The 23367-nt window shown below is 51.0% G+C and overlaps 9 protein-coding genes across 9 annotated transcripts; 5 read left to right on the top strand and 4 right to left on the bottom strand.

Annotated features, from left to right (window-relative positions):
- Positions 1-1628: 1628 nt before the first annotated feature.
- On the top strand, positions 1629-2858 carry PC9H_004327 (uncharacterized protein; the record flags this gene model as incomplete). The annotated part of the gene is made up of 2 exons (XM_036773912.1): positions 1629-1705; positions 1760-2858. The coding sequence occupies 2 exons, from the start codon at positions 1629-1631 to the stop codon at positions 2856-2858; spliced, it is 1176 nt and encodes a 391-aa protein (XP_036635385.1).
- Positions 2859-3109: 251 nt separating this feature from the next.
- On the bottom strand, positions 3110-4450 carry PC9H_004326 (uncharacterized protein; the record flags this gene model as incomplete). The annotated part of the gene is made up of 1 exon (XM_036773911.1): positions 3110-4450. One exon carries the CDS (start codon positions 4448-4450, stop codon positions 3110-3112), a length of 1341 nt encoding a protein of 446 aa, XP_036635384.1.
- A 3347-nt stretch (positions 4451-7797) lies between these two features.
- On the top strand, positions 7798-8643 carry PC9H_004325 (uncharacterized protein; the record flags this gene model as incomplete). Its single annotated transcript, XM_036773910.1, has 1 exon — positions 7798-8643. One exon carries the CDS (start codon positions 7798-7800, stop codon positions 8641-8643), a length of 846 nt encoding a protein of 281 aa, XP_036635383.1.
- Positions 8644-8878: 235 nt separating this feature from the next.
- BCP1 (Mss4p nuclear export) lies at positions 8879-9903 on the bottom strand (the record flags this gene model as incomplete). Its single annotated transcript, XM_036773909.1, has 4 exons — positions 8879-9241; positions 9297-9518; positions 9574-9804; positions 9856-9903. The coding sequence occupies 4 exons, from the start codon at positions 9901-9903 to the stop codon at positions 8879-8881; spliced, it is 864 nt and encodes a 287-aa protein (XP_036635382.1).
- Positions 9904-10178: 275 nt separating this feature from the next.
- PC9H_004323 (uncharacterized protein) lies at positions 10179-12651 on the top strand (the record flags this gene model as incomplete). Its single annotated transcript, XM_036773908.1, has 9 exons — positions 10179-10616; positions 10689-10804; positions 10860-11016; positions 11096-11247; positions 11302-11457; positions 11509-11646; positions 11707-12329; positions 12384-12450; positions 12507-12651. 9 exons carry the CDS (start codon positions 10179-10181, stop codon positions 12649-12651), a joined length of 1992 nt encoding a protein of 663 aa, XP_036635381.1.
- Positions 12652-13169: 518 nt separating this feature from the next.
- Positions 13170-13896, bottom strand: PC9H_004322 (uncharacterized protein; the record flags this gene model as incomplete). The annotated part of the gene is made up of 3 exons (XM_036773907.1): positions 13170-13247; positions 13302-13379; positions 13444-13896. 3 exons carry the CDS (start codon positions 13894-13896, stop codon positions 13170-13172), a joined length of 609 nt encoding a protein of 202 aa, XP_036635380.1.
- A 3261-nt stretch (positions 13897-17157) lies between these two features.
- On the bottom strand, positions 17158-19388 carry PC9H_004321 (uncharacterized protein; the record flags this gene model as incomplete). Its single annotated transcript, XM_036773906.1, has 10 exons — positions 17158-17483; positions 17539-17729; positions 17780-17894; positions 17959-18052; positions 18157-18221; positions 18294-18369; positions 18417-18506; positions 18560-18818; positions 18869-19259; positions 19316-19388. 10 exons carry the CDS (start codon positions 19386-19388, stop codon positions 17158-17160), a joined length of 1680 nt encoding a protein of 559 aa, XP_036635379.1.
- Positions 19389-19748: 360 nt separating this feature from the next.
- On the top strand, positions 19749-20865 carry PC9H_004320 (uncharacterized protein; the record flags this gene model as incomplete). The annotated part of the gene is made up of 2 exons (XM_036773905.1): positions 19749-19770; positions 19922-20865. The coding sequence occupies 2 exons, from the start codon at positions 19749-19751 to the stop codon at positions 20863-20865; spliced, it is 966 nt and encodes a 321-aa protein (XP_036635378.1).
- A 961-nt stretch (positions 20866-21826) lies between these two features.
- On the top strand, positions 21827-22954 carry PC9H_004319 (uncharacterized protein; the record flags this gene model as incomplete). Its single annotated transcript, XM_036773904.1, has 1 exon — positions 21827-22954. The coding sequence occupies one exon, from the start codon at positions 21827-21829 to the stop codon at positions 22952-22954; it is 1128 nt and encodes a 375-aa protein (XP_036635377.1).
- Positions 22955-23367: the final 413 nt, after the last annotated feature.

Genomic DNA, 23367 nt, shown 5'->3' with positions numbered 1-23367 from the left:
AGAGACAGAGTTGCGATTCAGCATCCAGCTATTGACAAGGGCAGAGTAGGACGCACATTACCAAGTTGGAACTGCAACAGGGCGTCGACGTCTGCAGGAGGTTGCATATCGTCAGTGGTGGAAGTGGGAGCAAGGTATAAAATCTCTATGTTGGTCGCACGGTCCGAACAAGTTCGCATCATCAGTTTCATGCAACTGACATTCAAAGAATGCTCCGATGGTCTGTTCATCAGGTTGTCCCCAGGTTAATATGCATCTAGACGATCATGCGTAGGAACCTAGTTCTGCATGTGAACAGCGGCGACCACCCAGTAAAACGTTTGTATTGATGGTGGAGAGTGTTCGTTGGGCCAGGAGCTGGAAGCAGTGAGTCGTGAGAATTTCAATTTTCAGCCTCTCGAGCGCCTTTTGCATCCGCTAACATAGCATCCTTTGAGGTTGACTCTCCAGGGTAGCGGCCTTTCCAGTACCATTGGCAGCATAACGTAAAGTCTCTCGGTCTTGTGGGCCATAGGCACGCAGCGATCGCTACAACTTGCGATATACGGAAGAGATAATGATAATTCATGGCTAATGAAGACCATTGAACGAAGACCGTTGCCCTATAGTACGCTTCTCTTATCATTCAAATAGTCGATAATAACGCATAAAGCTCAACGAAGCTCACCAAAACTTTCAGAGCCCTCCCTGTGATGCCCGGGCCATCCATGGTGCACCAGCCCTCGGAGCGTTCAGAACTGAAGCTATGTTGGACCAATTTACTGCTTAACTTGTGACGATTGAAGACTGGTCCTTCGTGTATGGGTTCAACTTGAAGTTCTCTTGAACAACTCGGATATATAGCGCACTTGAAGACGGCTGGATTATATTCGACGGATCGCTGTTTCGCTACCGCTGTTGTCGCATATGTGACGTTCGCACTAGTGGCCTGCGTTGAATCAACACCGGATTGGGGTGAGAACTCGTCAGTAAGTGTTTCGCAGATGTCCTTATTCTTTGTACGTATGCTCATTGAACGGCATTCATGTAAACGTTGTATCGCAGCACATACACTGCCTTGTTGCCGTCCTGCCAGCTTGCGCCATGCTTCGTAGTGAGCTCCAAGACAGTTTCCCTGTATGAGGTAGAATGGATCGAAGTGACCGTATGATGCAAGGATGTATCCATTCGCCCACATGTACGGTACGATGGGTTTCAGACGACCGCATTGTATGGCTAGGCTGCTAACGCTCATACATTGGTTCAGGCTCGAATACCATGATTCGTGGCAAAGATAACACACCCTCGTGTATAGGGTTTTACTCCACTCTCCACATGGTGGTTTCATACGACAGCCTGTAACCTGAAACGCGAAGTGTTAATCCGTCGACCTTCCACGAGAATGCCAAGGGACACCAGAACGTCAACAACGAGCCTCCTATTATCTACTCGTACTTATAAAAGGCTCGAGAATGGCCGTGGATTCTTCAGCAGTTGCCCGCCGGTCGTATCAACAGCTCAGCCTCACGAACTTCTTCTCAGTGCCGGTCACTTTGAAAGTTATTCCCTTTTCAACTCTCTTCCCGCCGAAAACATCCCTCTTTGATTAATTCCCACTCGTTTCTCACCCACTCCTTCGCTTCATCATCATGGTCCATACTTCAACTGCTGTTGTTTTCGGTGCCCTCGCTCTCAATGCCGCGTCCGCACTCGCGACTCCCTTGAAGTAAGCTCCTCGCATCCTTGTAAAGTGTATCATACTTATCACTGATTTAACTAGCATCGAATCCAACGAGCCCCTCGAAACTCGTGCGACAAAGGCAGGGAAATCAACCCTCAGCAGGGTCGGCTCAGGCCTCGGTACTGCAGCTGCCTTCGCCCCGATAGCTGGGCTTGGTCTTAGCCTGGCCACCGGCCAACCATTACGACGCGATGCCGAGGGCGATGACCACATCGAGGCTCGTGATGCCGAAGACGAAGACCACCTCGAAGCCCGTGCCGCGAAATCGGGTCTTCGCAGAGTTGGCAGTGCCCTAGGTACTGCAGCTGGATTCGCTCCACTTGCCGCCCTTGGACTGGGTATGGCCACTGGTCAGCCAGTACGCCGCGATGTCGAGGAAGCACTATACGCTCGTAACGTTGAAGATAACGAGCACCTCGAAGCACGCGGGAAGAAGTCCAAGTCCGGCGGCAAGAAATCGACCCTCAGCAGAGTAGGCAGTGGCTTAGGAAAGGCCGCTGCATTCGCCCCACTTGCCGCCCTCGGTCTCAGCCTGTTCGGTGGTCAGCCAGTACGGCGCGATCTGCTTGAAGAATTACTGGCACGCGACGTCGACGACGACGACCACCTCGAAGCTCGTGCCGTAAAATCAGGGCTTCGCAGGGTAGGCAGTGGCCTTGGGACTGCGGCCGCCTTTGCTCCTCTCGCCGCTCTAGGCCTTGGTATGGCTACCGGTCAGCCCGTACGACGCGACCTCGGTGAAGAATTCTGGGCTCGTGATGTCGAGGATGCGTACCTCGAAGCTCGTGCCGTAAAATCAGGGCTTCGCAGAGTAGGCAGTGGCCTTGGGACTGCGGCCGCTTTTGCTCCTCTCGCCGCTCTAGGCCTTGGCATGGCTACTGGTCAGCCCGTGCGACGCGAACTCGTCGAAGAATTGTTGGCCCGTGACACCGACGATGATGACCATCTACAAGCCCGTGCCACAAAATCGGGTCTTCGTAGAGTTGGTAGCGCCCTCGGTACAGCTGCGGCTTTTGCTCCTCTTGCCGCCCTTGGTCTGGGTATGGCTACGGGCCAACCAGTGCGACGTGATCTCTCGGCGGAACTCATGGATATCTTCCATCGGGAGATCTCTGAATCGTTGGAAGATTTAGATTAAGAACTATTCAAGCTCGACAGTATAACCTTGTAGAGTGTAGACGACGAGGACGAGGGGAATATATGTTGGTTCAACGTGCAGCCAAAACTAGTATTTCATCCAGCGTCTGAATTATATTCGCATATCATTGCCAATGTTAAAGAAGCGAAGGTATGGATCAAGGAGCGGAATTGCAAGGGAACCGTGTATAACATGTTCAAGCAAGCAGTACATCCCCGTACCGCATAGAGAAGAGGGAATGTCCCAAGTAATTAATCAACGATTGAAGAAGGCAGAGGTAGACCTAAACGTGGGATGGAGTTCGAGGCATCCGAAGGAGAGGTTTCGTATCCGTGTATAAAAGTACCACCAACATCCACCGGTAATCCCCAGGAGTGATGGCTGTCGAACAGTAGGTCGTTCTGCCCCGGTGACATGCATGCAGGATCCACGTCGTGGTAATGCGACCGAAATTGATGTTCGGGCGAGGGTATATCGAAAGGATTGATAACAGGGGTATATTGATCTACGTAGTCGTGGGCAAAGTCGTAGGGTCCTCCGTTCAACGGGCTACCTGTGAGTGTCTGGCAGGATACAGACATCGGGTGAGGTGCTGCATGGGGGAAGGACCACCCTGACGAAGCTGCGAGGAATGCTGTATCGATTGAAAGATTACGCCTGGGTGTGGGCATGGCGAGATTATCATGTTGATTATACGATGATGAAGGGAATGTGGGTGGTGCAGATATCGGCGGAGGGCCTGGGCACAAGGATAATGGATCCCAAGAGATTGGGTGTGAAAGAGGCGAAGAGGACGGAGGCGACGAATTTGGTGTGTATGAATCGTCGAATGTGATGGGAGACAGGCTCTGCCCCACAGGAGAGCACGGGCTCGGGTAAGACGTAGGCGACTGGGGATACGGTACGTTGGGCGACATAACTGGAAGCCGCGTAGTAAGGTTTTCATCGTCGGACGTGTTACTGACTGAACACGCTGGGCTCGACGAGGATTGGTACTCCTCCGCAGTCAACGGTTCCTCAAACCGAGTTACGATGACGGGGACGTGATGCTTGTCGTACTCAAGGATAGCGGCATCCAGTTCATCACCCTTCTTCCCCTGAATCAACAACTCCGCGATCTTTGCACACCGTTTGTTATCCCTCGGCTCGATATCCCTCACCTTCCTCTTCACCAACCCCGAGGCCGCCGCGACTTCTGCTCCGTCGCCCCCACCCTTCTTCGAGTGTTGCGGTCGGAAGGCATATTGTGGGTACTTCCGCCTGTGCTCGTCCAATGCCCGCTTTGCTTTGCCATGCCACTCCTGTCTCTCCTGGTCAGGGAGGTTCTGCCACGTGATGCCGATGATCTTGGAGAGGGTGCTATGGCTTGCTTCTACGGTTTGAGAGACGCGTTGCGAGCGGATGAAGTTAGAGCGGAAGAGGATGAAGGCGTTGGGAGGGCGTGGGATATGGTTTGAAGGCCTCTTCTTGCGGTGGTTGGGTTTCGTGAGTGGGGCCTCCTGCATGCTATCCTCCATTGGAAAGAACTCGGCTACGTAGATCGAGGGCCCGGCTCTAGTCTCTGCGTCGCAGTATGGGCGAGGAGACAGCATATCGACGAAAAGAATAACGCACCATGGGTAAGAGCGCCTGCTCCCTTCTGTCTCTGACCATTCCTTGCCACAGGCATTCAGAACTGGACCTGCTTGTTCTGATGTAAGAATACGAATACAAAGGGCGGGAATACGGGGAGACATCTTGTCTTATAAGTTATAAAGGACTTGACTTGCCTATACATCCCGGACATTGACGCCAGGTCTCTATGTGTTCTAGTCTATATGGATGAATGGAGGAGAGGTATGGTCCCAACCAAATGCGGTAGTGTTTGTCTTTTTCAAGGTCCGGTCTCTAAGATGCCAATATTAGTGAGCGATGAATGAGAAGAAGGTAGAGAAAAGTTTATAGGACGAAGGAAGAAAACAAAACGGCCTATTTTCGGACAAGGAAAGGCATGTTCTTGACGACGAGCAAAGAGTAGTGGCTACATATGTAGGAGTCACTAAAAGCCCATTGATCGGCATTCTCACCTTCCCCTTCTGCCCCACTTGATCGAACACTGCGAGCCGAACAGCCACAGGCATGATCTGTGTGACCCTAAATAGGCTACTCCAAAGGGCGATCTCCGATTGTCCTACAGTCTTCTATCACAAGGTCCTCAGTATGAACCCGAACAACTGATTAGAACTCACCCGCGTCTTCGATGTCCTGCTCGGCAAGTTCCCGTCATTGCATCCATTTGGAATCGGGGACATGAATATGATCATAATGTTATCCGTTGACATGCGCCTGAGGATTCCTTTAACGATTTCAACGACTAAGAGCGTGTTCACGAAGTCGAGAAATATAGGGCCGATATCGGACAAGTGCTCGAATGTAACAGCAAGATGGATGTACGTCAGGTTGGTCAAAAAGAAGACGGACAGGGTGTGCGCGTGGACCGCGTGGTATCTAAGATATATGAATAGGAACGTAAGAAAGCGCAAGGGAGTGAGCGTACTGATTCTGCCTGCAAAGAAAGATAACATATTCGAGGTTGAGAAGTCCGGGTATCGAAAACGCTCCGGCAGCTTCGAAATGTACGCGCTCTAAGGACAGCGTACGCAATGACGTGGAGGACAGCAAGACGTGTTCTACCTCGACACCGAGGGGTTGAACGGGTCCCGCGACGGCAAGGTGACCAACGCAAGGTGGAGGGTCCTCAAATAGTAGGATATCCGCAAGTGGAATTGAAGACGGGGAAACAATGCGCTGAGTAAGAACTTCGTATCAGTAGATCTGAATGGGCTGGGAAGTGGCAGGGCGGCCATTTTCTGGGCGTATGGTGATAGACTTGAGGGTCAAGTTGGAGAGGGTGATGAGTGGCGAGATATTGGTCTACGAAGAGAGAGTCTCGAGAGGCCTTAATGATGGAAATCGAATCGTTAAGATTACGCGGCGGCTGTCTTCACTTTCCTTGAACTTTGATAGCGGAAGAAAGGCTTAGTTGTGACAACAAGGAAAATTGAGGTGAGATGTAGCCGACAAAGACAAAGTGGACGAAGCAGTAAATTAGATATCTTGTAAGGTTATCTGACGTACTACTACTATCGTGGCAGGCGGAGCAAAGTTGTAGGTGTAACGAGTACCGGGAGATAATTCTAGAATGGGTATGGTGAGGCGTCCTTCGTGATTAATGCTGGGGAAAAGCCGAGTCGAGGACGTCCAGTAGACACAGTGCCAGACAGTCGAAGATCACGATCATTCCAGAGTGTGCATATGAGCAAGCAGCTCCCGGGCGATGATATGTCATATTCTAATCAATGATAAAAGTTCGGACGGTGGTTAGTTGGTAGACGAATCCATTGGCAGCCAGAAGCCAAGGGACTAGACTAGAGACTTTCGGTTAGTATGGAAGTCTGAGAGTAATTTACCGGTGCTCACTAGATTACAAGAGGTTTCTTTGAGCTCGATGAGGTGGGAAGGCGTAGCCGTCCCGAAAATCCACGCCTTTCTAAAGTTGAAGCAGTGATGTTCAATTGTCCAAGAGGCTGAGAAACTGAGTTCTCACGCCATTGTATATGAAAATCTAACCACCATTGATATTGGGCGCTTGAGCTCCCGCGACGCGGGGTCACTTGTGCGTCTTTTCATCGGCCATTAGCTGTTTTCGTACCGCTGGCCGTGTACTCCAGACGATTCACACATAGACCAAATGTCGAGCAGAGCGTGTTCTACAATCCGTACGCCTGGGGAAAAGGTCCACTAGAAAAGAATGTATGAGAGAACAATCTCTCATCTCGCCCTGTTGCGCGCTGCGAGGACGGTGTGTATGTACCGAGCGACGAATCAATCACATCCTTCCGTAATTTGGGTTTCCTACCCAGGCCTGCCGTCCCACCCTGCCCATCAACTTGCTCTAGAGTTGCTCAGACGAAACACATTTGGCGGTGTATTGAGTTTTGGTATCAAAGTCGATGATAGTGCAGCCCAAGAGGACGTCCCAGACAACCATGCACCTCCCCCCGATGCTGCCTCCAAGGTTATCGATAGTCTGGAGCTAGCGAGCAATGTGGCAAATGTCGGCAAGTGACTACACCAGGCGTGTCACCAATTTGCCATTAATACTTGCAACGCGCCTGTAGGGGACGCAAAGACGCTGGTCATCCACCCTGCTTCGACTACGCATGGTCAATTAACTACGGAGGAGGAACTCAAAGCTGGAGTTACTCCGGACTTGATCAGGGTGCGTACATCAATATGTTGTCGCATTACGCAGGCATCAACTGAAGGCGTGGGTTTATAGGTTTCAGTCGGAATCGAGGACATCGAGAACATCATTGCAGATTTCGAAAACGCCCTAATGGTGATATCAGTCAGAAGCTTCGAAGTATCGTAGATCATGAGTCACATTCTGGATAAAAGGCTATCTACTAAACTGAAACGAGGTGAACGCGTGGCTGGGCCCTTATGTGCAGGTCACTCTACAGCTTCGTGATTAATACGAGAGGATACCAGCGCCGCTATTCTTATCCCATCAGTTCTGGTGCAACTTGGGTGCCTCGAAGCTTGACTGCAAATAACAATCCTGTCGCCCGTGTGGGTGAGCTACTCCATTAGAGCCAACTATGTTGGCTTCTTAAGAGGTTTTGGACACGGTATGACAACGAGAAGCACCGGAAATCGAACTGCAGTCCAAGGCGGTTTTACTGTAATGTAATTGCGATCTCGCATTAACTTGCGCCGCTGATTGGCGCTGGGAAAGCTGCCACTGTCTTAATGTTCAGACAGCAGACAGACAGGATTCCAGTCTGCACAAGTGGACCGCTCTCTGGTTCGCCCTGGGTCCGTGGCTTGGCCGTTGCATGTATAAAGGTGTCAGCAACTGCAGTATCAACAAGCCATTGCCTCTGCTCCCCCAACGATGTACGCCCACACTCAACCTGTATCCAAATCCTATTACGTCCAGAGCGATTTCTGGGCTGAGCAGGCTGCACCTTGTCCACCAATACCCCCAGTTGACATGCAAACCCTACCGCCCGACTCCGTCCTTACGGAAGCCAGCGATTCGCTGACACCGTCTGGGACCGAGTCCTACATCCTCCCACACCCCGACCTCGAATACAGCCTTTCGTGCTCATACCCCACCGATGAACACAGTGTACCCCCCTACATATACACGCTCGACTTCTTTCCGTCGTACGTCGAGTCTACAACCATGGATCTTTCGGCCGAAATCACCGAGCCCTCATCCGGGGATCTCGAGCGTTCAGACTACACGCATTACTTGTCTACTTATCTCAGCGCTCAGGAAGAGCTGGGGACGAGCGACGAGGACGTCTGTTATCCCTATCCTTCCATTGAATCTTATACTCTCCATGCGCAGTACGCGGAGGAGTTGTCTCCTTTGGCCACCCCAGTTCCAACACTGGATACTCAACTTGAAGATCCCTACGCCACGGATTCCATCATCTACACCTCGTCGCCATCGAATACTCTCCACGCTTATCCCACTTTCCTTTCCTCCTTCGACTATTCTTCGAATGAACCCATGCTCGATGGGTGGCCCGATTGGAATCTCAATCCCGCTTACTCCGAGGTGGCGGGAATGAGCCAGTTAGTGCAAAATAACATGACGTTGGAGGATTGGCAGCCCACATTCCTCAGCTATCCGACGACATTCTATATGAAGGGGGGAGCGTCGCTCACCATCGAGACTACACTCAAAGTGTCTCCCGCCGCTGCGGGGGCAATTATTTGCCAGCGATGAATGAGTCGGACCGTCAGCAGAAGTCGCTAGAGTATTGCTAAGCTATCTCCTGGTCGTTGAGTATTTCCTGTATTCTGGTAGAGTGTAAGCTACGTTTGGTGTCCCAGCTTTCGAGATGTCTATGCCCTACCCTGTTGTTGAATTTGATTGCTGATCCATTTCAACCCAAGACATGTCAGGGGCTGCATTCGTGGAATACCCAAGTATAAAGATACATTGGTCTCTACTATACCATTCAAGCGACGTAAGTGTCCCCCATACGTCTGATCAACTCCTCGAAGCGTTCAACGGGCACGAGCATGACCCTCCCTCTGTTGTCTATCCCGAACGTTTCTGCGTCTCGCTTTTCACGCGGAGCATTGTCGAACGAGTAGTTCAGAGTGTGACTTGCGCATTGCATGATGATGTCGTCTTCGGGGTGGAATGGGTATATACCACCAGCGGGCCGCTGGGCTACGGGTTGACTTTTGGCCTTTTGCTTCTTTGACTTCTTCGACGACGGGGAACGAGGGTTGGACGCAAGATAAGACTCTTCTTCGGGTGAAAGATGGTATGTCCGCGAGACAAAGAGTAGATGAGAGAAGGTGAATGGTTGATTCTACCATGCATAGGTTCAGATGCCACGTCGAAAGGATGTCAACAACCATACGTACCGCTTCGATCGCCCATCTGATCTCGTCGCCGAGCATTTTATACATGGGTGGGACCGTCTGAACGGGCATGTTGATCAAACGTTCACAGATAATGAGTCCCACGTGCTGTGCGGTCTGGTCGGGAGATAGCAGCACAGATAGCGCGCCGTGAAACGAGGGATCAGAGGACTGAGATGTTTTCCTGAGGATATATTCGACCAGTGCGCGGATTGAAGGGTGGTCCTAGAATTTATGGACCGTGAGGGGACCTCGGATCTGGAACATGGAAGATGCTCACGCGCTGGATATGCAAGTTCAGGACAGTCAGAAGAGCGTATGGATCGCTCTCCATCCCATCCGTTTTGATTGTGGTGCCCACAGTTGGTTGGCTGAGTATCAAGTCCGTGAGCTCATTCAGATGCAGTCCCTCGGCGTCCGACTGAAAAAGCTGAACCAGCAGTCGCTTGATCGCGATGTAGTCCACAGCAGGGTTTGGGTCGAAAAAGTCAAAATCAACGTCTATGAGATTCTACTGATGAGACGGTGAGCATTTTATCAAATACTTCAGGATGAGTCGCACCACATCAGAAGAATCGGAGTCAGAGTCGTCTTGTTTGCGTTTCGACATGGTGGACGAGGAGAAAAATGCGTTGAGCGCCTAGATTAGATTAGCGCCAAACGATCTAACTTTCATATAAGTCAATCGGTCCGCAAGGTCCGTCGTAAAGCTCCGACCTCTTCCTCCCCAGTACTCAGAAGATCCGCACATATGACCGTAGGATTGGATCCGGGAAGAACTAGGGCCACGTACTTAAACTATGCGACAGTTGCATCCTATCTTGCTCATCGACCACCACCACCACGGGACCGACCGCCCCTTCCGCGCTGCACAAGGCAGATACAATGCCCTTTCAAGCCAGGAATCCGCGATTGTTTTCTTTTCTGCATGCTACAGTGCTGCCCACAGCTTTTTCGTACACGTCTAGCATGGCCCACGCGACGAGGCCATTCGCCCGATATTCCAGTAGTTCGACCGCAACTCGCATGCCTCGTCTATCCCCTCGAGTGCGAAGGGGAGGTAGCTTGCTCACGACTGGGGCACTGATAACTCTGGGGTTGGGTACTATCTACGCCGACTCTAACACTCCAGTCGACGGGACGAACACGCCCCCTACCACGACGCAGACCGTGGGCTCACTTATACGTTCATATGTCGTGTACACCATGTGTTCGGTCCCTGCACTGGTCGACTTCTCCCCCCAACTTCTCGCCTTCTTGACCGGAATCCCTGGACTGAAGCAGATAACGGAATCGGTCGTTCGAGTCACATTTTTTGATCAGGTGAGGACCATACATGCATGTAGCCTCACCTGAGACCCTTATCTCTGACGGAATATTGATGTAACACGTCAGTTTGTTGGCGGCGATACCGCCCACGCTACGTTACCATTGCTGAAGCAGCTTCGGGCTACGAATAAAGGTGCGCTCTTTGCGTATTCTGTTGAAGTCGATGAAGAGGAGGCTGTTGGGTATGCGGCTTTCCTTATTGCGATAGTTTCAGCTTGTTGAGAATAACATAACCAGGTCGAAGAAATCGAAGAAAGACGCAGAACCGCCTCACAAACGAATTGTTGACGAGATGATAAGATGTATAGACGTTGCAGCGGACTTCGAAGACTCTGTACGCGCTGAAGGAAAGGAGATAGTCAGGGGTCGAAAGACATGGGTAGCGGTCAAAATGGTATTTCCTTCCTTCCATTCGTGTATTTTGAATGATATCTGGCCCTTTCTCACACATCCTTTCATATTCTGGTTGGTAGACAGCCTTACTTCCGGATGCTCAGTCGCTTATTAACTTTTCGTCGTACATCATCGCCAATCGTTCAGCTCCACCCATCCCAGTGGCTTTTCCTGGATACCCCGAGCTATCTGACCTCGATGTCCTTTACAAGACTACGCCAGATGGTGCGAAGTAAGACTATACTTTCATCTCGTAATAACTACCTCATCGTGGATCTCGCTTCAGGGTCGCTGCCATAGATTCTCTTCCAGCAAACTCGGTGGGTCAGACCCTAACGGACGAAGATATCGAGTCCCTCCGAGACCTTCATTCAGATCTCATTCGAATTTGTCAACGCGCCCAGGAGAGAGGCGTTAGAGTCATCATAGATGCGGAATACAGGTACACTCGTTCGAATCTACTCCACTCAACCATATAATCATCTTCGGATAGCTGGTATCAACCCGCTATAGACGCTCTAGCATTATCGCTTACCCGACAGTTCAACAAGCTTCCTGATAGCAAGTCTAGCTCTTCTACATCATCGGTTTTGCCTCTGGTATATGGTACCTACCAAGCCTACCTACGAAGGTCAGTCCTTGTCCGCCGCTATCCCCCGTTACTGGCTAAGGTCGTTTGTCTACTTTGAAGGACCCCCGAGCACCTCAAGCTATCATTGCTTGATTCTAAGAAGCACAATTATTCTTTGGGAGTCAAGCTAGTTCGAGGAGCCTACCACCCACATGAACTAGCAGCCCATCAATCGAGACAGAAGCGCCCCGGCGATGGCGGATCGATATCAAAGCTGGGGGCGCATCATGATCAATCCCTTTCCATATCGCCAGATCCGTATCCGCCTGTATGGGAGACGAAAGCAGATACAGATACATGCTATAACGAATGTGCCAAGGCCTTGATTCAAGCCATCGAGGAGGATCTCTATTCACCGCCACCATCCCCATCGCCGGCTCCCCTATCCTCTTCCTCATCTTCATGGCTTACTCCCTCGTCCTGGATTACCAAGCTGAAGGGTCAAAGAACCCCTTCTGCTGTTGTCACTTCTTCAGTTTCTCCTAGACTAGACATAGAGCCAAAGATACCCAGCATAGGTGTTCTTTTCGGGACACATAATTGGAAGAGCTGTGACCTCATCCTCAACGAACTTGTTCGGCATGGTTTGGCTTCACAGGAGCTCCTCCTGAGAGGTGGAAAGGAACCCATTATACACCTCGACGAAGAAGTAACTGAGCGAGTCACTGTGGGGCAACTTTACGGTAATCTAGGGTCATCTTCCGTTCTATGCGGCCGCTGAATCATATAATTTATAGGTATGAGTAACGCTTTGACAGATTATCTAGTTGGCCGAACTCGTTCGGGTTCGCCCCTGGTTATAAAGTAAGTGGTATTCTCACAAATCTCATACACACTGCCAATTTCCTATTCCCTATCAGGTACGTGCCATATGGTGCGCTTTCAGAAGTCATGCCATATCTCAGTAGGCGAGCTATTGAGAACAAGTCCGTTCTCGGAGATGGAGGCGCGGCAGACGAACGCAGGCGCGCTGGAAGTGAGTTGTGGCGGCGCTTATTTGGATGACGTTATTTGGCAGCTTGTTTCATGATATCTTGATGGATATCTATCGAACCCATCGAACTTGATGCAGGACTGTTGCATGCAGATTAGCGTAGTCAATGCCACGATATATCCTTGATGAAACAAACACTTTGGCTTAGATTCGAAGTGCAGACTCTTCACGCCGGCTTTTGAGCCAATATACCTTCAAGGGTAGCTACTACGAGCGCCTCCGACTGTGTGTTCGATCTAACAGATTGCCACTGTGGACGCTAAGGCGACGACAGCTTGTCGCCAAGAGACGTATGCTGATGCTTCGGAGAATGATAATCCCTTCCAGGAAGTAAGGTTAATATTCATTGATTGTTGCTGTTTGTGTGAATGGGCTTCTTCGGACAATGTGAAACAAGGCATAAATTGTTCTCTTTGTCCTAACAGCCGTACATATAGACAACATAGAGGTGAAGGTTCGACCTACACACGAGCAAGATCCATCAAGCACCCTGCACCGCTTACATAGTGTGATTTTCTCTGATGGCGCGTCATGTCTGATTTGGTGGTGAACCGTTTGCCGCAGGTGCATCTGAACTGCTTAAGACCCCAATGTGCATTGATATGCCCTAAATGCAGTTGAGTGAGAAAAGCTTCGACCCCTGGTAATCGACCTAACTGACGAATACAATTTTGTTTCGTGGTGAACTCGGAGGGACAGTGCCGACACCTGTATTTTGGTTGCCGAAATCGCCGCGATGCTGATGCGCATAGAATCTTCTCCGAAGCGACTACAGGTCGAGGGACCGGAAGAGTCGAACCGACAGCGCTAACACCACCTGATGCCTGCCCGAAGCAGCACATGGGCTCATACGCATTAAGTAGGGTGACTCCCTCCTGAGCTCGAGCGATATCACCCCCAAAAGCCAACCAATCTGCATACTTCGGGGCTACGTCACTGAGCGCCTCAGTTTGGGCGAGGACATCTGGACTCGCGGGGTATGCGCCAGTTCCTGACCAGATACCCGTGCTCCCACCAATAGCTACGTGCGAGCTGTAGTAAATGGAGGGATGTCTGGGTTCAAACGCAACGACCGATTCGTGAACGAGGTCTGCAGCGAAGTCTGAAGTGTCCTGCACGATGCTGGCGTTTCTCGAAGTTGTCAGCGACGTCGGCGTGGTATAGGTGCGTGTCGGAGGGGTTGTTTCATATGTGATGTCACCTCGAGGGTAGTACAACTGGCTCGCAGCTTCGTTCGTCCAGCCATGGGTAGCCATATTTTGCTGGGGAATAGTCTCAAGACGCAGCAAGATTATATAGTTCGAGTCTGAATACTTGAATATCCGCCGATGTTACACCGTCCTGTTGTACGATGACATACAGGAATTAAGCATGGTTCTCGTTTCCGCCAACGCACACCAACGCGGCAACCCTTCCCTGCCGTGGGTTTTGATCTAGTTAGTAGAGCGATCTTGAAATTATTCAAATCCGTAAATAGCTAGCATGGCTTCAGCTCATGTCCCTCGTACCAATGTGGTGCGATCTTGCTTTATGTAACATCATAGTTCCTGATGCTGAGAACTTAGTGCTTGCGGTGCATGTGGATCGCACAACAGAAGTGATGTAGACGGGATGATCCCTTCTCAAAATGGCTCTTTCATCGCCGATCGACCTACCATAATCAAATTCAAACCCACACCTAGCATATGATGAATGCTCGTCGAAACAGTGATCCAAAGCATGGAGGTATGTATCTAGGCAGAAATATGATGACATCTGTGCCAGCTCGAGTACTACTACTATAATCCAGGCATGGCTCGTCGTTAGAGGGTTATTACTATCTCTAACTTTCCACGACGACAAACTCACTCCAGCTCATTGCTGGACGTCGAAGCACAATCAGCGTTGTAGTAATCATCGGCTAACAGAGGGGGATAAAGCCAAGCACCAATAATGATATGCCTTACCATCATTATATTGGTGGGGACCCATATTGAACAGACGAGCGAGATCGAGAACAACAAGTACGTTGGGTGTACACGAAAGAGGCATTGCGCCCAGGATCACACTACCAACCCGCACAAGTCAATGTCCAGCAGGCAATGCGGAAATGACCAAGGCAGAGCGCCGAAGACACTGACGTTCTATCGGAATGTATCAACTCGGACAACAAGCCCGGATAACGTACATGTGGGTCGGTTTCGAAGATGTGCCATGCTAACGAAAAGACATAGACGAGGTACAAAGATAGACACTATGTATTGCTTACATGTGGTAGTTTAACTGATGTTCGATACAAATAGGCTGGTTGGTGGATAAAGGCCGCCGCCTTTCTTACGATGGTACCTCCTGTAGGCTACTCAATGAGAGTCCTACTTTCTGTGGCTCCTGTTTACACTGAGTGGTCTTGTTAGTCCAAAGAGAGATCTGCTAGACTTATCAAGAGTGGAAATATTCAGTGAGCCCGTGACGATGTCCTACTTGGGTACCAGGGGTGTTTTTGCTGTCGATAGGGTGAGAGATCAAAGGGAGATGGGGCCTATATGTCAAATAACATGAAAAAGACTCGTATCCGGTGAAAAGTGAAGAGATTAATGGTAGCAAGAACGATTATCCGCTACCTTCAGTGAGAAGCAATTACATCGTTCGAACGACGACGGCTGTAACTTCAAAGTCCGTGTTGTTGTATTCCAAGCAGGGGTAGGATGAGACGTCGTGATCCCAATGTCCTTTGAGGAGGTGACATCGGGGACGGCAATTTCAGCCAAGATGATTGAATCTGAGCGAAGGAGAGGCGATCCATGTTTAGCCGTGGTTTCATGTTAATGATGGTGGGGATACTCAGGCTTACAGAGCGCAGAATCGGATCGGAGCTCCCTGACTTCACTCCCGCGGAGACATCGCGGACATGCTGAGACCGATCAGGCGATAGTTGTGATTTCTGTGGATGAGTGATTTGTGGGAATATATGTAGCGAAGCAGGGCGTCGCTGGGGTTCGAAGCTTGAAGCTTGAATATTTGAGTTCCCGATCGAAATGATAGGCTGGACAACAGTATGTCCCAAAGGTTGTACGACGGGTTAATTAATTGATCATAATGATAGGGGTTCACGCGTACGATTTGCGTGAGTTAATGCATACGGATGGATAGTTTATTCAGTCCTTCGCGTGAAGTATGGTTTCCCATTCTGTGGATTTTGAGGGGGATATACATTATTAGCAAGAGATGTCTGCTCAAGATAGAATAGACGAGCCTATGATCAACTCATCTGCACTACGTAGGCTCAGCATGTAATTCACCCATGCTTGCGCTGCCCGATGGGCTTTTGAAGACTGGAGGACAGGGGCGTGCAAGTCTGTCACGCTTTGTTCCCTAGACCGGTAATGCAGCCAACCTGAGAGCAGCAAAGAAATAGCGCTGCTACAGCTCAGACAGACGCAGCTTCTGGAAAGGCGACACAGAATGGAGGGGGCGATCTGATGTCCAACACGGAACATAAGCATCTTGATGATAACTAGGGCCTGTGGAAGGAGAAGGTAATGGTTTAAGGTCAGATGAGCGGTTGATAATTCGGCACCTGCCACAACGCTGCGGTCTCGACAGATTCCCTTCGGAATCCGCCGATTCCCCCACAGAAGTTGCAACAGCTTGTAACCTAAGACCCAGGCAAGGATTCCGTCAGCGTACCCTGAAGTCGTGTAATATATTTGTACCACTTGGAACTGCGGTACAACCATGTCGCAATTCTTCGCAGCCAGTGGATGGCGACTGAAGGGTCGACTGCGGCTTCAACAGCCCACGTTGGACCGTTCAAGGGTGATGGTAAACCTTTAGGCGCAAACTCAGCGCCTCACAAGATAGGCGGTAGACAGGGTCTCTGGTGCGAAGCGATGTCCATCGCCTACCCGCTAGGTGCCTTAAGGTCGCCTTGTCTGTCATAAAGCTTAATTTCGTTACCCTGACCATTTCGGATCTAGGCGTATGTGTTTTGAGGGATGGTGAGGGATAAATAATGATGAATCAGAAGGTCAGCGCTCTCACCAGCTTCCCCGAGCATCTAACACACGATTTGCGATTCATTACCGGGGCATGCCGGTCTTTGTGCCGTATTCCTGGGTTCCAATGCGACAGTTGGTACGCACAAACCCTCATGGAAGCGATATCGATTGCAAATTTCGAAAGGCGCCTTGAAGCAGATAGCAACTACGGTGGAAAACGAAGACAGCTGATCACAGCGGGCAACCTAGAAGCAGATTCCATATACTAGCGGTCCCCAGGACGTCAACGTAATTGAACAAGTAGCGAGGGAAACAAACACTGATATGTGCGTCCATATACCAACTTAATTCGTTGAGCTTCAATGCTGTTTGGCCTAATTACTGCGAACAATACCCAAAACGTTAGTCTCGCAGTGGACCGATGGATACGAATAGCACTCACGCCATAATACAAGTACATGTATTGATATGCCACAAACAGACAGACTCAGATCGACGGAAATGAATCAAGGGGTGAAGCACCTGAAGGCCTCATCTGTTTCACAACAAGACGTTCCGCATATTCATCATCATCCTCTTCACGCTTCTCTCTCTCGCAACGGTTTCTACCATCTCCCGCGTCAACACAATCGTCTCCACGTCTTCCTCGCTATCCGGGTCTTCGTCTATCTCTACAGCCTTACGTCGCTCGATCCTGACCTTCTCCAGCAACCCACACTCGTTGAGCGCAAACGCAGCGTCTTCGACCCGCAGATTCGTCGCGCGGGCGATATCCTCCAGCGTGCATTTCACGTAAATATGCACAGACGCACTGCCATCCGGATTGGACTTCAAGACGACGGTGCGCATGGTGGTCGTAAGGGAATCTACAAGAATGCGAGCACGTTATCAAGCTGTAATGTCTTAGGAGGAATTGAATACCTTCGGCGTAAACACTTGGCACGGTTACAGCATCGTCGACGGCTTCACCATCCCATCCTTTCGTTTTCTTCTTACGTTTGATCGTGGAGCCGCCGTCTTCGTCGGGCGGCGAAGCCACTGAGGACAGATCTGGCAACGAGCCTGTTACCTCTACACTGTCTTTCTCTGGTGGCAGTACGGAAAGCAAGCGCCTGCTCTATATGTTAGCTTTAAAAGATTAGACGACGGTGGAAAAATGTACCGCAGGAAGCGGATCACTGTAGAAACCCAGTAGGTCAGGTAGCTGCGAAGACCGAGATCAGAAAGGGGCCGCTCGGGTGTGCCCACTTTGCCTGCGCGGCGCGAGAGTTCGTAACCTGCGGTGCGATTGACGCTAGCGTGTCAGAGCGAGGCGCGGAAAGGGAGGAGATGGTGACATACTAAATTCTATCAATAGCATGCCGTACCCGCGCCGCTGATAGGGTGGAAATGTGATGATGCAGGCTAAATTGTAATCGTCGTAGGATAACTTCTCCTGCATTTGTACTCAACATCAGTCCCCAGCGTAGTGTTCTTGCACGGTGTGTGGATGTACACCAACTCTCATGGAACGAAGGCAAAAAGGTGGATGGTACGCACTTTGGAGAAAAACCCTAAGACGTGATCGCGTTGTGATGCCGCATCAGTCAAAATATAAAACAGAACTTTGCGAGGTAGCCGGAACCGAACCGACGGTTTAATTGATACATCTATAGATGAAACGATCGTGGACTCACAATTGTCACAATCAAAGAAAAGAGTTTTGACGTCGATGAAAAGTTTTCCGAACAACGAAAGATTTTGGCAAAATAGCTGCTAATGGTTGGCAAATACCCGTAGCTTTTTGAGAAAGTCCATACCTTATCCTTCGCCCCGTCCACTTCCCATATGGTGTGCGCCCCTTTCTGATACACCTTTCTGCCCGGTGGATGGCGCCAGTCGCACGTCCTCTTCACAGACACGTTCGGCATCTATCTACCATGACGAACAACGAATGACGCACCGCGTGCAGCTCCCACGACGACCCATCTGCCATGTACTTGAAGCACTTGTCACACACCCACAGTATCGCCTTTTCGCTCGACATGTGCGACCTCTGCAGTCCCCCGGCCAGCAAGTCCGACGTCCGTCCGTGTGAACGCGCAGACGTGCGCGCGATCCCGTGGATTTTCGACGCAGACGTGGAGGGGGACATGGTGCCCACGTTGAGCACAGGGATGTCGTCTGTCTCCACCTCGGTAAGGGGGTACGGGGAGAAATACCTTCATGCATGTTTGATCCAACGCACGGCGTCAGATAGCAGGCAACGCACCATGTTTTTATCTGCCACATCCCGAAATTGACCTTGTCAAAGTTTCTTTGCGCGGTTATCTTGTTGTGGTGCCGGATGTCGAAGTCTTCTTCCGTGATGACCATCTCCTCCACCGCCGCCTCCCTGCCGCCCGAATTAGCATCGTGTCCGTTCATGGTGCCTGACGTTCCCGCCGTGTGTACGATGTCAAGCGGTAATGATCGGCTTGTACTAGCTCGTCGTCCCAGCCGTGAAGACGAGGATCGCTTTCGTTTTCGCGGCGGTGGCGAAGGGGGTGCTTCGTGCGCGCGGTGTATCGCGTCCCCCGGCAGCCACTCGTCCATTCTCTTGTCTAGATTGACATAGTGCACATAAACCTCATCACTGCGGCGGGCCAATATGTGCACAGGTTCTGTGAGAAAACCGTGCAACTGTCAACTTGGAAGTGATAAGCTCTGTTGATGTTACCTTCAACGCCGCTCTTTGATGCAAAGTGGGTTGGTATGTCAGGGGTGACCGGGACAACATGGGTCTTTGGCATTTCTAGAGGATCGAAGTTTTGTTGAAGTTCGAAGGGAACAAGTTAGATGCGAGGATACTGACCGTGGAAACTTGTATCTGACTGTGAGAACTCTGAGGTGACTGTGGAAATATACCACTGACATAGCCCCCAGTTGTGGATAGCACCTGGCAGGCACCGCCTCCTTGAGGGCTAGACTTTGGAATAAAACGTTCGTCGTTGACCGAAATTGATTCCCTCTTTCTCATTTCGCCCTCACCAGTCACTGCAGCGCCAGCTGTTGAGAGCCGCACAATTCGAAACCCATTTCGATGGGTTCTCGCCGCACTGGATCACTACGCGAAGCGATCGTCGCCATCTGGATTTATGCAGGACTAGTTCATGCTCGCTGTGAAACTGATTCGTACGTCCTCTTAATCAATTCCCCTCTCAATTCTACGAGGATCGACCGGTTATATCTTGCCTAGACGGGGGATTGAGCGTTGCTCCATTAATACGTGGACCATAGGTGTTATCGTCGGTAAGTACTCGTTAACTCGCTAATGGTGATTCAGGGATTGAAGCCGTTGTAGCTGCCGTGCTAATACTGCTCATCTCTTCCTGCACATACCTGAAACGCCGCCGCCGGCTTCGGGGGACAACTACTACCTTCATCGGCCACAATATGGTCAAACCCCACGTCCAACCACCTCTGAGACCGCAGAGTTCGTATACGCCTTCCCCCGCGAATCAGGCGTCGTATCCTTCCAATAACAACAACTACTTTACATATCAACCGTCCGCTCCACCGTATGGGCAGCAGCAGCAGAGCCCATTTGGTACATATCAGCAGCAAGCGTATCATCCTTCCTACAACGCTGCTCCGCAGCCAACGTACCCTCCCCACACTGAACCGCCGAGGCAGTACGCTCCCCCGACATCCCCCCCTCCCTCTGCTCAGAGGAGCTCAGTTTCGCAGGCAGAAGCTCCCACGTCCGACTCGAACAACACCAGATGGTCGTCCTTCAACCCTTACAATAACTTGGTCGAAGCTGATGAACCCGTGGTCCCCATGCCCATGCCCATCCCGTCGATCCCCTCGTCTCACCAACCACCCATTAATCCGCCCGCTGCACATACTCGTGCAAACCCGTCTGCACTAAGTTCTCCGTCGACTTCGGACCCGGTGTTTACGCCTGCTTCGAATTTACGACCTTCAGCGTCCGTGTCGTCTGCGCGCAACGCAGCAACAAGCGTCTCTCCAGCGCAGAGCGCACTGATGCCGCAAGTAACGGACGCCTATTCCCTCCATCCTACCAAGCAAGCTGTCGTGCTCTCTCCTTCGTTCCAAGAGGGCGCTTCTGGCTCGGGAGCCACTTCTCAACCCTCTCCACAGTCTTCCCTTCCATCCGTTCACCAGCCGGCTAACGTGCCGCCACCTGCATCTCCGCCACCAAGAGTTACATCCCCCGTCAACGAAACTTTCGATCCGCCGCCCAGATACTCCGAATTCAGCTAATGTATGTAAACAGACGCCATACCCACGCAAACGCGACGAATTGAACGAACCTTCTTGTATTACTACTATTTACGCGCACGTTTCATGGTGCGGTCCTACTAATAAACGGCAGGGTTAACTAAGCTCTTCGACGGACACTATGACCGCGCTGCGAGTATTTGTTCTGTTCCTAAATTTCAATTCCGACCCCATCAATTGCGTGCTGTCCGTCGGATAGACGGGAGGTGAAGACTGGGTGAAGACTGTCGACCGGGCTAACCGTGGTCATTTTCACCCGGAAATATATTGTCATGCGGGAGCTATTGTTTTCATCCAGGCCTGGGTGTCTGGTGTTGGTACTGTAATCGCGGTTGAAAGTTGAGGCCTTTATGAGGCCCTGAGCCTGAGGAACCTTGTGCAACGGATACAGCTGCTGTTACTTCCATGCTGAACTTCTGGGTCTCGACTTTCGATGATTTCGGAGGCCTCCCGGGTTGAGCGCCTCACGATTCTTATCGCGCTGACATGATCAGCCTCAGGCTTTGTCCCATACTCCCATCATCCGGCAGAATCTCACAAGGGAGTCTCTCATTTGTGCTCGTACCATAACTCTTGATGGATATAACGAATCTGATGATGGCCACTGGCAGGGTTCAGCCTCGCCATTTCCAACTCAGGCACATGCGACCCTGTGTCCATGATCTCGTTGAAGACTGTATGTGGGGGCCTCTCCAGCGCGGGCGACGGGACGAAGCTTAACGGCGCACAACGCTGTGCACTTCGAGACATGAAGGCTATGCAAGGCTATGCCCCGAAGCTGAAGAATAAAACGATGTCTAGAATCTGTTGCGGCGTATGCAACCGTTATCAAACAAAGGCGCTAAACGCCGTGTGTGTGGCGAGTATATCCGGGCTCTTCTGGCCGTTTCAAATCACCTTTTAGTTTTTTCCTTCTGGCCTCTTGATTTGAATCAAAAATAACATGCAGTCGAGGAATTGGAGGGAGCACCAAGACTTCGACCCATACTACGACTATCCTCCTCTTGTGTCGTCTTCGGCACGGAGAGGCTCTTCTAGCTTGGCAGCATCCATTCCGCACGTCGCGCACGAGACAGAAAGGATGTTACCATTGCTGTCTCCTTCGCCCTCCATCTCCCTCCACGACCTCCCTTCGTCGGTGACTTCGAGGCAGACCTTCGCATCAGAGACGCCTCTGCTGTCTGTGAACGAAGTGGGCTATGGACAGTCCGCATCCATGCGCCTCATCTCCGCTCGGTCAGGACACACCTCCCCAGACAAGGATACCAATCCATCCGGCTCTGAGAGCGCCTCGTCAGATTCGAATCATGGTGTGCAGTCAAGTACGTTCACCCCCGTTTTCCCGCCGGAAGCAGGCCCCTCGAATCCCAGACGATCAATATCGACCACAAGCTTCCTTTCATCTCCACTAAATCCTACACCTACACCTTCCCCTCCCTTCGCGCGCCCGCGTATTGCTAGCAACCACAGCAGTGTCCGCGTGACAAGAATCGCGTCGGAGGATTCTCGAGCTTTGTCCGGTTACTTCCCTCCTTCCCCACTATTGGGCGGGATGAGTGGAGGTTATCAACGTGGTTCGATGATACTCTATCGACTAGCAGACCCCGTCGCCGATCACGACGCTTCTCCTCTCTCACCGCCCGTGTTTCCCGGGAGCAATCGCGCCTCGATGATATCCACCGCCGATTCAGTACTGTCGCTTTCCTCGGACTCCAAGTACCCAGCCGGCATGATGACAAATACGGAACGCGGTCTTGTTGCATACCCATACGATCCAGAGCTAGACGAGACATCGCCAGACGAGGAGGACGATATGCTACATGATCCGAAGTCTCAGATGAAGGGTGGATTTGGTTGGCGAGGGGTAGCAAATATTGGAGGGCTGGTACTCTTAATCGCGGCTCTCCTCGCTATCTTTGCCGTCTTCCCTGCGGTGCAGGTGTTCAATCGAAACGACGTGATGGCTGCTATAGTCGGGAATACAAGGATCAATTCGACGGGGCAGGCATCTGCTATCTCGGATGTCTTTCCCGGTGCTGAGAGGCGCTCTCTGTGGAGGAGGGAACAATGACCACTATCTGGACTTCTTGTACACTTTCTCCTTGCTGCACCCTAGATCTCCTGACATTTCTTATACCCACCCCCCGCATATTCATCCGATCCTCCTCATCTCAGGTGCATTATTTATATCCTCCACGCCCATTTACGCTCCCTTCCATAACTCCCGTTCGCTGTCTCGAACATTGGCTTCGGTGTATACCACGTAGGCCCATATATTCCCGTTAACTTAATTGTCCGCTTTGCACGAGTCTTTTCACGATGTACGGATAATACCACCGCTTAATGGAATCCAAGTTGTCTGGAGCGGCGTACGGGCGATGCGAACCGTAGAAGATGGACTTGGCAACAGGCATTAACTATAATACAAGATTAGGACGACGAAGTTGTTGAAGTAAAGGAAGTAAGGACAGGAAAAGAGGACCT

This window comes from Pleurotus ostreatus (genome assembly GCF_014466165.1).
Source record: "Pleurotus ostreatus strain PC9 chromosome Unknown scaffold_2, whole genome shotgun sequence".
NCBI lineage: Eukaryota > Fungi > Basidiomycota > Agaricomycetes > Agaricales > Pleurotaceae > Pleurotus > Pleurotus ostreatus.
Note: the sequence above shows the minus strand (reverse complement) of the source record. Positions and strands in the feature narration are given on the sequence as shown.